The sequence below is a fragment of the Protopterus annectens genome, chromosome 17.part0 (genome assembly GCF_019279795.1).
Source record: "Protopterus annectens isolate FY-2018-M chromosome 17.part0, PAN1.0, whole genome shotgun sequence".
In the NCBI taxonomy this organism is placed as follows: Eukaryota; Metazoa; Chordata; order Ceratodontiformes; family Protopteridae; genus Protopterus; species Protopterus annectens.
In genome coordinates, this window is record NC_056751.1 from 15,504,042 (window position 1) to 15,518,283 (window position 14,242).

The 14,242-nt window shown below is 42.9% G+C and overlaps 1 protein-coding gene across 2 annotated transcripts in view; it reads left to right on the forward strand.

The window, feature by feature from the left end:
- INTS10 (integrator complex subunit 10) overlaps positions 1–14,242 on the forward strand; it is a 1,128,594-nt gene that overhangs the window by 502,740 nt on the left and 611,612 nt on the right. For both annotated transcript variants that reach the window (XM_044059448.1, XM_044059449.1), the window contains exon 11: positions 9,883–9,965. In XM_044059448.1, the coding sequence (XP_043915383.1) occupies positions 9,883–9,965 (83 nt within the window). The remainder of the gene's footprint in view (positions 1–9,882; positions 9,966–14,242) is intronic.

Sequence of the window (14,242 nt, forward strand, 5' to 3'; positions counted from 1 at the left end):
CTAAGGCTCTTGCCACCCCCATAGTGCCTTTTTTAGGCAAGGCTCAAATTCTAAACCTACCACCCTAGAAAACAAAAATGGGAAGAAACTGAGGGTAATGCTGCTCAATGCCAGAAGTCTAAATCTCAAAATGCACGCACTCGAGGCCCTTCTCAGTATGGAGAACATCGATGTCTGTGCTGAAACTGAAACCTGGTTCAAGGCTCCTGAGAGCACCCCGGCACTATTAGGTTTTACCTCATATCATGCGTTCCGGTCCCAAAACCCGGACCACACCACAAAAGGAGGGGGTGTATCCATATTCATAAAGGATACCCACACCTCCAGGTTGGTGGCAACGCACAAAGCTTCGGAAACCATCCAGGTGCAACTAACCATAGGCAAAACTGCTCTTCAAATTGTAGCATGCCACAGGCCACCCTCTCAAACTCAGGAACCCCACACAGCCTTCCTGAAGACACTGGAGGGTATAAATTTATCTCCAAACACCATCATATTGGGTGACTTCAACTACCCGAATATAGACTGGGAACATTACTCAAGCCCTAACGTTCTAGCCCAACGGTTCCTGGAGTTCATAAATTCAAATGCCATGGAACAGCTAGTCACTGTTCCCACGAGAGGAGAAAATATACTAGATCTCATTGTCACAAACATGGGGACAAAATGCTCCACACCGGAAGTATATCCCTCATTGGTGAGATCTGATCATAAACTAATCTCACTGGAAATCCACATCCCGCCCCACCCCAAACAAAAGACCATAGTGAAGAACTTCTCTAAAGCAAACTTCACACTACTCAAGACTGGTGTAGTATCCTTCAAGGCCCCTGAGCCAGAGGAAACCACAACCCAAGCTGCGGAAGCCCTTACAAATGCCTTCTATGAACACCTCCAGGACTGCATGGATCAGGCAATCCCAAATAAAACCAAGACTCTTTCCACAAAGGGCAAACGTCCAGTCTGGTGGACCCCAGCCATTAACAAACTTTACAATAAGAGGAGAAAGCTATTACATGATAGAACAAAATCCATAAAAGGGAAGTCACCCCTGATCATTATTAGTGAAAAAATACGAGCACTCATAAAATCAACTAAGGCCAATTTTGAGAGAAAAATTGCCATGGATTCAAAGGACATTCATAAGGCCTTTTTCAACTATGTTAGGAACCTGGGTGGAAACTCCCAGATATGCTCAGAATTAGTCCAAAATGATACAAAAATCACTGAACCCACAGACATTGCCAACATACTGGCAGACAGGTTCAGTGCAAACTTCACCCCCCTCTCCCCCCTAAAGGAGAGATAACTATCCCAGCCGAGTGTAGCCTCCCGGACATCTCAAAGGCGCAGGTGAAAGCTGCTCTCTCTAAAGCTAAAAACACAGCATCAATGGGTCCGGATGGTGTCCCCGGCTGTGTGCTACACGAGCTAAATGAGGAATTAACCCCGCACATAAGGCAGCTGTTTAATCTCAGCCTTACCACAGGATACGTGCCCAAGGAGTGGCGTACGGCAACTGTGGTCCCACTCCACAAAGGCGGCGCCTCTACGGACCCTGGTAATTACCGTCCCATAAGCTTAACAAGTCTAGTCTGCAAAGCTATGGAGAGGATCATAATGGAGCTCATAAACAAAGATATAGGCGACTTGCAGACATTGGACCCGACCCAGTTTGGCTTTGTCAAGGGAAGATCATGCCTTTTGAACTTGGTCGACTTCTTCGAAACAGTCACCAAGGCCATTGATGAGGGAAAGGCAGTCCATACAGCCTACCTTGACCTTGCAAAGGCTTTCGACACAATACCCCACTCGGGTATTGTAGAAAAACTTACCAGCTTAAATGTAAACCCATATGTCACAAGATGGGTTGCAAACTGGCTTAAGGACAGAACCCACAGGGTTAGAGTTGCTGGCGCTGTGTCAGACTCCAAGCCGGTCACAAGTGGTGTCCCACAGGGCTCGGTCCTTGGCCCCCTATTGTTTGGCATCTACTTCTCAGAAGTACAGGCCAGCATGGGAGGACTTTGGCTGACAAAGTTTGCAGATGACTGCAAACTGGGCGCCATAGTGGAAAGTGCATCGGACACGGATATCCTTCAGAAGGGACTCACAGAAACAGATAGCTGGTGCCAGAGCCATGGCCTGAAGTTAAACGCCAAAAAAATGTATAGTCATACCCTTCGGGAAAAACAAGGTAACCCCAAGCTACCATATAGGTGGCAATCCACTAAGCACAGAAGAGGTTATCAGGGACCTGGGGACCCAGGTTGACAGTGGCCTTTCTTTTGACACTCACATTGCTAAAGTGGTTAGAAAGACCTTCTACATTGCCCACCTGATCATGAAGGGATTCACATCCAGATCTAGTGAGGTCATTGTTCCCTGTACTCTTCACTTATCAGACCAATGATCGAGTACAATGCCCCATTCGGGATGTATCTCACCAGACATCTGCAGCAATTGGAGAGACCCCAAAAGTTCCTCACCAAAAGGATAAAGGGACTCCAAAATCTGTCATATGCTGCCAGATTGAAGAAACTCCAGCTCTATTCAGTCGCATACCGTCTGCTCAGAGGTGACATGTGCCTGACATACAAGGCCATGTCCAACCCGGAATTAATGGACATGCTCCGCCTCAAAAATCCAAATCCACCAGAACCACTTGAGCAAGCGACTTTAACCTTAGCACGGATATAAATAGGACGTGCTGGAGGGATAGATTTATCACTCAGAGACTCCCTATGCTGTGGAATAAAATCCCGGTCCATGTGAGGCAGAGCACCTCGCTGACTCTGTTCAAGAGAAATCTAGACCTGTGGATGGGAGATCGTAGGTTTACCCCGGGAATCATCTCTGTGTCACTGCTGGACAGAGGCACAACAAACTAATGGGCACAGTATTTTTTCATATAAGGGGTGGCGTAAGCCACAAAAATTTGGGCTAGGCTTATAAATGCCTTAGGGCAGATAGCCTAGTATAAACCTATGAACCTATGAACTCATAAAAATGAAGGTGCCTGAAAATATCCCAGCTGACATCTAAACCAAAGGGTAAAAAGGTCACACAAATTATACATCATGTCTTAGCAGACACACAATAATGAAATGAAAATATCAGATAACTTGTACTACAGTTTCTGCATCAGTCAGGACAGCTAAATTATTTGCAACAGAAACAGGTAATGGAGTTAGCTTTTTCAGCAGATTCGGCATTAACTTCTGTCCCTAAGAAACTGCACTTAACAGATGTTGTACTAATGTCTTACATGCATTATTAATACCAATGATTATTTTACAAAAGTATATGACCACATATTAAAATAGGATGGCAATCCCATTCCATTCTTATCTGTTGTGGTCATTGTATTTCCTCATTTGGCCAGGACAAAGATGGATGGAAAATGTGATTGCCATCATATTTATGTATGCGGTCATACACTGGTGTATTTGATTCACCTGACGATATAGCTCAGATTTTAAATCCTTCCTTAGCTAAAGAGACTGTTCGGCCCTTCTACAGTTGAGGTGCTTAAGAAGTGTGATGATAGGGAAAAACTGATTCAAGGAGTAACTCAGATTTTTTAACCCCCCTTTTTCAAACCATATAATAGTTTTCCCTCCTCCTTAGCCCCCTTTACCAGTAATGGAGCCAATAATCAGGGTTTTAAAACAACGGAAAGGATGCTCAAAAAGAAAGAAAAAGCTTCCAAAAAAATTAAGGATAGTCACTGTGACGCCTGTGCACCGGCCCAGAAATCATGGAGCCTCGAACCTTGCCACTAACACCGGTGAGGGACATCCACATTGGGAAGGATAACAAATACACTCACAGTAAAGTACAATTTCCCTTAAGAGCACACAGAGATCAGTCAGTCATTCAGTCTGGGGGTGGTTCTCCCTTTCTCTCCAGATCTCCAATAAGACTCCCCACTGGCACAGCTATAGGGTACAGGTCTCAGCATAGTGGTCAAGCTGAGACCTCCAGCACCCTCTCTGTCCAACCAGTGCTTCGTCTCCCTGCCCAAGTAGCTGACACACACACACACACACACACACACACACACACACACACACACACACACACACACACACTCTTTAAGATATGAGTTATATACAAACACACAAACACTCCTGGGGAAGGCTGGCACAGGTTCTCCAGCTATGCCCCTTCATGCAAGTCTATAAAGTAGTACCAGCTGCCACCAACCACTAATGTCAGCTACTAATAAGGCCCTTACCAAAGGGTGCCCAATTTTACTGTGCAATATTATTATCCAGATGATTCTCCTGGGCCAAGCCCTTGAGTTCCCCGAGCCTTGTCCTCAGGTTTAGGACATACGCCACAACAGACACATTGTGAGATTCACACTCACCCTCCCACTCATCACAAATTAAATCTGGAGGTCCCCTTACCGTATGCCCATGCAGCAACTTAAAGGGTGAAAAAACTGTGGATTCCTGGGGAACCTCTCTGTAAGCAAACAACAGATGGGGCAAATATTTGTCCCACTCCCTCTTAAACTGGTCTGCAAATGCCCATAGCATGGACTTGATTGTAGAGTTTAACCTCTCGGCAAGACCATTAGTCTGGGGATGGTAGGGGTGGTCTTCAGGTGCTTCACTCCACAGTACTCCCACAGACAAGCCAGCAGGTCTGACATGAAATTGGCACCTCTGTCAGTCAATATTTCTTTTGGGAAACCTGCCCTGCTGAAAGTCTCTAACAAACCATTTGCCACCTTTTCTGCCTCAATGGAGGACAAAGCCACTGCCTCAGGGTATCTTGTAGCATAATCTACTACCACTAGGATATAATTTTTCCCTGTGGAACTTGGGGTACTCAGAGGCCCCACAATATCCATAGCTACCCTCTGAAATGTCTCCAAAATCACAGGCAAAGGCATCAAAGGAGCTCTCACCTTGTCTCTTGCCTTGCCTACCTTTTGGCACTGCTCACAGGTCCTGCAGTACCCTGTTACACCTCTGGAAATTCCAGACCAATAGAAATTCTGCATAATACGTATCTTTGTACGTTTTATGCCCATACGACCTGCAATGGAAATATCATGGGCTATGGCTGGAAGTGCCAGACAGTAGGGTCTAGGCACTACCAACTGCTGTTTTCTCTCACCTTCTAGCCCTCCCTCAGGAATCCACTCTCTATACAGTAACCCTTTGTCCCAGTATACAGATTCCCCCTTCCCTTGAGAATCAGGTGCCTCACCAGCTACCTGCCTCAGGCCTTGCAATGTAGGTTCTGAGAGCTGAGCCTGTCTCAACTCTCTCTTTGTAACCCTTCCCAGCTCCCCTTCCACAGGAAGTCTGGCAACCTCTGGCAGCGGTGCCTCACTGTCAGACTGGGTACTACTACTCACCTCTACCTTTGCAGTCACTCTGTCCAAGGGAGCATCATTACCCACAAACAGCTGTGGCTCACCTCCAGTTTCACTGCTACAGCGTAGCTCCTTCCCTGAAGTAACCATCTCACCAGTCCTGGATGCAAGTATGCAGTCTGACTGGGTCTCCCCTAGGCTACCAGACTCACATGCTTGTCTCCAAGCCTGACTGCATGTAACTGCATGAGCACATGGTACTGCCTTATCAAAATCATTCCCTATCAGGCCATCTGCAGGGATATCCTCAAACACACATACTTGCTGGTTTCCTTTTCCTCCCTCCCAGTCAAGGTGAACCCTAGCCAAAGGTATTTGGAATGGGATCCATTCTAAAGCTCTGACTGGAGTAGACTGCCCAGGCAAGTAGTGCTCCTCTGTAACCATTGCAGGCTTTACAATGGTTATGTCAAAGGCTGCGTCTCTCTTAGCAATGACCTCTTTGCCATTCACTACAATAGGATATAACTCTTGTGCTAGTTTGCTACCCTTGTTGTCTCAAGACAACCTACTATTGGCATTTTTGTCTTTCCCACTTACTGGCTCCCTTACCTTTTGTTCCCCACCTTACCTCCATGGACATCTGTATGCCACATGGCCCCACTGGATGCATTCAGAACATTTAACCCTAGGTCCTGGACGTGTACCTGGACTAGTGGCTTCCCCTGCTACTGGCAGATTCTGTTGGGGCAGTCTGGGCTGCCCACCATGGGATCCTTTAGACCCATGAGCAGTACTGGGGGTCCCCTTCCTGTGCAGGGATGCCCTGCTTGCTAGGTATAGGTCTCCCTTCTTCCCCAACTCATCTGAAGTAACACATTGTCTATCAGCTAACCAGATCCTCATGTCCTAAGGAAAAATACTAAGGGCTTGTTCCCTCACCAAAAGGTCTGCCCGCCCTTCAGAAGTGGTGACCTGACATCCACTCACCCACCTATGAAAATAAGTGCTCAGTTCAGTAACATATTCACACACACTTTCATCTGCTTTGCGTCTATGCTCAGGAAACTTTTTCCTATAGGTTTCAGGTGTTAGCTTAAAAAAATCTAACAAACAATTCTTAACAGCAGTATAATCAAAAAATTTGTGATCAGAAAGGTTGGAGAACACAGTTACAGCTTTACCATGGAGTAAGGGCGTCAGAAACCGTACCCAGAGCCTTTGGTCATCATCATACTGTTTACATACCCTGTCAAACATATGAATGAAACTATCAAAATGATCCCCCTCTGTAAACTGTGGAAGAAATTTACTGACCTTTTGAGCACCTCCGGTCCAGTTACTCCCTTCCCCATTACCTCCGTGACTCTGGCGAAGAGTGAGTATCTCCTTTTCCTGCTGTCTCTGCCTTTACTTCTCCTCAGCTTCCAGGTGTAGCAGTTTGTCATTCTCCTCAGCCTGTAGACGTCTCAGTCTCTGTGCTGCTTCTGTTTCCAAATGCCTGGCCTTCATCTCAAGTCTCTTTATTTCCAGATGGATTTTTAAGTCCTCTGCAAAAAGGTTGAGCTGTCCATTCTCTGAATGTTGTAGATCTCCACGGCCAGTCTCATCGCCTTCCTGATTGCTGTTTTCTGATGCAGCTGTGACCAAAGCTGTAATAATTTCTGCCTTAGTCAGGTTTCCATGCACCAGTCTCTTAGCTTAGCACATCTCAGCCAACTAGATCCTTGACAGCTTGCCATACTCCTCTGCTGACATGCTTGCCTGCTAACTAAGCTAACAAAAGAAATAAGACAATTGTGATCTGAACTCTGAATATTCACTGTGTGGCTCACTCATTTAGAGTACAAAAACACCTTCAGTGATCACTGTACACAAGCTACAGGAATTCACTATCCAAACCACTGCAAGCCAATTGCCAACCAATTAATATGTGGTGTGGGTATCCTACCACTGCCACCAATTAATATGTGATGCCCATGCACTGGCCCAATAATCAAGGAGCCTCAATCCTCACCACTAACACCAGTGAGGGGCGTCCACATTGGGAAGGATAAGAAATACACTCACAGTAAAGTACAATTTCCCTTAAGAGCACACAGAGATCACAGTCAGTCTAGGGCTGGCTTCTCCCTTTCTCTCTAGATCCCCAATAAGACTCCCCACTGGCACAGCTATAGAGTACAGGTCTCAGCCTAGTGGTCAAGCTAAAACCTCCAGCACCCTCTCTGTCCAGCCAGTGCTTTGTGTCCCTGCTCAAGTAGCTGACACACACACACACACACACACACACACACACACACACACACACACACACTTCAAGATATGAGTTATATACAAACACACAGACACTCCTGGGGAAGGCTGGCACAGGTTCTCGAGCTATGCCCCTTCCTGCCAGTCTGTAAGGTAGTACCAGCTGCCACCAACCACTAATATCAGTTACTAATAAGGCCTTTACCAAAGGGTGCCCAATTTTACTGTGCAAGATTATTATCCAAATGGTACATGTGACTGAGCAGCAAGACTACTGGAGTGGCTTTGTACAGTATCACTATATACATGCCATGTACTCTATAGCTTAAATCATCTCTACACTAAACAGCCACAGTTGAAAGGTTTAAAAATATTTGATAAGTAATAAAAACACAAGAGAATATGTCTTACTACACAGTGCTAGTCAAGAGTTCAGACATCACAGGAAAATGCTTAAAATAATAATGTAGAATAGTTCTGACATAAATATAGAAAACAGCTAGAATAAACTTACTATTTTCTATCTTTTCTTAAGAGCAATCACAGTTCTAAATAAACTTACATATAGAGCAAAAGTAGAGTACTGTTGAGTTGTCAGCTTTAAACAAAATCCAAAAATGCTTGCTGTCTCTCTGTCTGAGACCATCTTTTAAATTGATCGGGCTAACAGAAACTCAGAGTTTAACATATCTCTGATTTTGCACCTGGTCAGGAAACCACAGCAGTTAGACATTATATATGTAACATCTAGCAATTAACTCTGGTCTCAAAACAATAGATGAATCTGCTGGTCTAGACATCACGGCTCTGAGTTTGAGATCAAACAGTCATACAAGGATTGACTTGTCAGCTTTTTTCCAGCAGAATGCACTGTTACATTTTTAACATTCAACATTTAACACAATTTTCTTCCATTCAAGAGGAGAAGCCTGTGGCTTATATTAATATTTATATTAATATTTACAAATGACAGAATTATCTACAAAATTCTATCTAGCTAGGCTTGCTGCCGTCACATATCTTTACAGTCCCTTCTAGTCAGCATGACCTTCTGTGTCCCTAAGACTTCATCTTCCCTTTTGGCATCAGATTGTCTCAGACTGTTGAATTCTGAAGGTAATTCAGTAAGGCTGTTTGTGGCAGTGGAAATCCTTTTCTCTCCTTTCAGTGCATTTCCCCTTCCCCAGGGAACCAGATTTCTCTTTTTCCTTTCATTTTGTACAACATGTTATATCAAGGATTCCTAGAACCAGTGCCTGTCAATCTCATAGGCAAAAGTTATTGTGCAAGGATATTTCTAGTTCCCAAACCAGAAGGATCCTGGAGGCATCTCGCAATAGTGTAGTCCTGTCAGATTTAAGGTACATACAACCTAATGTAAGGGCTTTATGGAAATTGATCTGAACATTGATGGTCAGTTCCTTTTCTACTAGGAGTATGGGATGGTTATATAAATGTTTGGTAGAAGCTGAGAGTGGCTCACATACAAGTGTAGCCATGCTTCCTGCCCCCTTTCCAGGTTAAGCTTTCTGAAAAATGTTATAGACTGAGACTAAAAATTCAGTACTTTTAAAGTAAGGAGTTAGCCAAATGGAAGTTGAAACAGGTTGCACGGGACGAAGTTGAAATACTTCATGTATATCATCTGAAACCATTTCTGTGGCTGTTAAGAGAACTGTTCCAGACTATTCTTTGATGGCATTGCGCTAATTGAGTGCATCAGCTCAGCAGCACAGAGTCTAGCATTGCTAATGCCTAGTGATTAGCTCTCCAGTTCAGTTCCTGCCTCGGGTGCCTTCTTCTGAATCTGCATGTCCCCCCTTTCTCCACTTGAGCTTTACCATTTGCTCCTGTATGACACAAAGAAAATATTGTTACAGAGTTAGTAACGTTTAATTAACTTTATAGCATACCTTTCAGACTCATCAGAATTTTTCATTATGTCCCCAGTTGTCATATTTTTACTGTCATTAGTAAAATGTTTGAATTTCTGATAAATCACTAAGGATTACAGTCAAGTCAGTAATGCCAGATTAGAGTTTAATACAGTTTATTGTTCAAAAACTCCTGATGCAAACAAAGCTGGTTGGTCTATTATTTTAAATGAATTAAGGTAATATTTAAAAAGGTATTCCTGATTTTGGACCTTTTTCTCCATAATTTTTGGCTTTATCCAGAATCCTTGAGCAAATACTTTGACAGGTATGCTTTGTACATTCAGAATAAATTATTTAAAAATACAGTCTGTAGTGAATATCTATGATTTATTCTCCTTTTTTTTCTATACAAAGAATTTTCAAGGATTTGTGTAGCCTGGAAGACTGACACCTGGCTGTGGCTGAGACTCTTCCTTACAGATATGATTATTTACCAGGTAAATGCATGCAAGATGAATAATCTAGTAGGAACTATTGCTTTTGTGTTTCTAATGTTTTGTGATGTGCTACTTGTATTGAAGGTACCTGGTTCCTTCCTGGGTTTCGGCATAGAAACCTTTTTTGGGATGCATGGCTAGGCTTTAAAAGGCCCTTGTGGTCAATGGCTTAGTAAATACCTTTGAACCTAGGGTGTTAAATAGGGGGTAACTATTGATATTTTCTTTTCTGGGATCTTAATCCCAGCACAGACTTCTTGCATTGTCTATCTGCTGTGCAGGGGAAGAGTAAGTGTCATGCTATCAAACATGAGGCTAGGATGGTGCACTCAGCCCCTTTATTCCTCAGCTATTTGCAGTCTTCAGATATTAAGTCTAATTTACATTCTACGAAAGGTTCTCCTTGTTCAATGCCTAAGAAAAGTAGAGCTTTATATTGATGTTCATCGTATCGATTACTGCTGGAGTAGCCTAAGATATATGGGTTGTATCCTGCAGAGGATAAATCAGGCCAGCCAGCTGGCAAAGCTTCATAGCACCTTCCATGTACCAAGGCTTTCTGAGCTTTCCTGCTGCAAAAGAGAGTGCTCCTCTGTAGGCTTTCACGGATCAAGGGTCAGCTCCAGCTTTTCCATTGCCGAGGAGATACAGTGGATATAAAAAGTGTACACACCCCTGTTAAAATGCCAGGTTTTTGTGATGTAAAAAAATGAGACTACAATAAATCATTTCAAAACTTTTCCCACCTTTAATGTGATGTACAACCTGTACAGTTCAAATGAAAAACATATCTGTTAGGGGAAAAAATATAAAAAATAAAAAAAATTACAGTAAACTGGTTGCATAAGTGTGCACACCCTTAAACTAATACTTTGTTCAATCACGTTTTGCTTTAATTACAACATTCAGTCTTCTTGGGCACATACCTGCCATCAATTAAAGAGACTCTGATTAACCCCAAATAAAGTTCAGCTGCCCTAGTAGGATTTTCCTGACATTTACTCATTTGCCTGCTTCAGCAAAAGCCATAGATCGCAGAGAGCTTACAAAACATCAAAGGAATCTCATTGTTGAAAGGTATCACTCAGGAGAAGGGTACAAAAATATTTTCACAGCATTGGATATACCGTGGAACACAGTGAAGACAGTCATCAAAAAGTGGAGAAAATATGGGACAACAGTGATGTTACAAAGAACTGGACATCCCTCCAAAATTAATGAAAAGACAAGGCGAAAACTGGTCAGGGAGGCTGCCAAGAGACCTACAGCAACACTGAATGAGCTGCAGGAATTTCTGGCAAGTACTGGCTGTGTACTACATGTGACAACAATCTCCCATATTCTCCATATGCCTGGCCTATGGGGTAAGGTTGTAAAATGGAAGCCTTTTCTTACACAGAAAAGCATCTAGGCACGGCTAAAATTTGCAAAACGATGTATTAAGTCTCCCAAAAGCATGAGAGAAAATGTGTTATGGTCTGATGAGACCAAGGTTGAACTTTCTGGCCATAATTCTATGTATGGCACAAAAACAACACTTTGCATCACCAAAAGAACACCATCCCCACGGTCAAGCATGGTGGTGGCAGTATCATGCTTTGGGGTTGCTTTTCTTCAGCTGGAACTGGGACTTTAGTCAAGGTGGAGGGAATTATGAACAGTTCCAAATACCAGTCAGTTTTGGTCCAAAACCTTCAGACGTCTGCTATACAGCTGAAGAGGAAGCGGAATTTCACCTTTCAACATGCCAGTGACCCCAAGCATACATCCAAATCTACAAAAGAATGGATTCACCAGAAGAAAATTAAAGTTTTGGAATGGCCCATTCAGAGCCCAGACCTAAATCCAATAGAAAATCTGTGGGGTGACCTGAAGAGGGCTGTGCACAAGAGATGCCCTCACAATCCGACAGATTTGGAGCACTTTTGCGAGGAAGAGTGGCAAATATTGCCAACTCAAGATATGCCGTGCTGATAGACTCCTACCCAAGAAGACTAAATGCTGTAACAAATCAAAAGGTGCTTCAACAAAGTATTAGTTTAAGGGTGTGCACACTTATGCAACCAGCTTATTGTATGTTTTTTTTATTTTTTTCCCCTAACGGATGTTTGTTTTTCAATTGAATTGTACAGGTTATAGGTCACATTAAAGGTGGGAAAAGTTTTGAAATGATTTATTGTGGTCTCTTTTTTTATATCACAAAAACCTGGCATTTTAACAGGGGTGTGTACACTTTTTATATCCACTGTAAATTCCTTTTGGGGAATAACCTTCCACTTATTTTTAATGTTTAAATTTACTTTCTTGTATAAAAAAGTACTTTATACGTGTTTTTAGTGACTGTCACGTGACTTTGCTGTACTTTGAAATGAGAGCATACTTTTGTGTTTGGCAGTTGAAAAGTGATTTAAACATTCAAATTTTTTTTTTATGTGGAGAAACTGTTTTTAAATTACTTTTGGGGACCGGTAAAGTGTATTAGTGATTTGTACTGTGTTTTATTGGAAAAAGAGGCACCATTTGTGTCTTGATCATGGAACAAACTACCCATCCCATGGCCAGTCATTCTTACAACTACAAAAATAAATTTAGTAAACAGCCTTTGCCACCACAGCAAGCTAGCAGTTTGCCTCAGCCACTGGTGGGTGACTGCACTGTGGCCAAGTCTGGTTCCTCAGACCACTCCTCTTTTTTTCCCCGGATTCCCTCTGGTGTTGTCTGTATAGCCACTGTGGACTGGGGTTAGCTATGTTCTCTAAGGCTGTTTGGGTTTCTTAGTGGGCAAGGGAGAGACATTTGTCGATGTTGGGAGAAGAGACAGGGAAGGTGCCTCTGCTTAACCAGAATGTTGTGCCCATCCCTGGGGAAGCTGTTGCTGCCATTAAAAATCTTGTTTGCTCTAATTTTCTGTCAAAAAGAAATAGAAAACTAAACCTATAGCTTCTCCTGATCCAGGTTTTGTGGGCAAGAGTAGCTTATTAAGTCTGGATGAGGGTCTTACACAAGCTACTGACCCTTCTTATCAGGTGGTTTCTGGTAAAAGAAAAAAAGGATTCCTCTTTTCCAGAAGAGATTCAAGAAATTGAATCTGGAGAGGAATGTGATGGGACAGATTCAGATTTTTCTCATCAAAATTCTGATTCAGAATCAGAGGTGGGCATGTTATATGTATCTCACTGTCGAAGATTTTGTTTCTCTGAGACTACTTCTAGAATGTGCCAGCCTTTCCAGGGGAGAACACTGATGTTTCTCAGTCCCTCAGAAAATGCTATAAAATGTTACAAATGGGATTCCCAGACCCCCCCATGCTGCCAGCATTGGAGGATGTGTTTGTCACAGCCTTTGATAGCCAGCCTGCTATGCCTAAGAAAGCAATCTTAAACGTGTATATACTCATCCCAGACCTGACCCTGCAGCTACAACTTTAATCAGTCCAGCTGCTGTCAGGCATTTTGTTAACTCTTATCCTTCCTCTTCTAACAGTGATGGTAAAACAACTGATAAGCTTTGGGGAAAAAGTGAATGTTTCTGCAACGTTATTTTTAGAATGTTGAATTGTCAGGCTCATGTGTTAGTTTATTCTGATGCTTGTGAAACTATGAGAAATATTTTTATGCGGCTCTTTCCTGTGAAGAAAGTCTACTTTGTGTAGTTTTTTTTTTTTTTTCTGTTTCTAAGGTCACTACTCATTGTTTAAAGGGTTCATATGACTCTGTCAATACTACGTCCAAGGCTGTTGTCAGTGGTACTTTTTTTTTGTTAACAAGAAACATCTTTATTAAACCATCAATCCGAAGTAGTTAACTTCATTTGGTCTGCAACCTGTGGGATACGGATCCGATCTCGGATCCGAGCCGGCAACTTTACAAAGCTTAGATCCAAGCTCCTAGCTCCTCCCCTTACCCATAATCCCCTGCCAACCCTAATTGACCTCAGATCTAGTTTGCCGCGCTTAGGTACAGCAGCTAGGTTATGAGCTCCTAGACAGATAAGTCTATATCTTTGCTAATTTTGTAAAAAAGTTGTGAGTGTGTGTTTGGTTAGGTTCCTTATCCTTTTATTAGTGTTTTTAAGTTAAAAATATATATATTTTTTTCTCCTCCCCACCCTTCACTTTTATCGTAGCTGTGTGTGTGTGTGTTGTCTGAGAGTTTGGGGCCTACTGTTTGAGTGAGTTTTCATTTTTTTAGTTTAAACATGTCTGAGGCCCCAAAGTTAGTATTTTCCAAGTGCACCAAGTGTGGCCATAAGCTCTCCCCGGCGGATGGCCACACTCG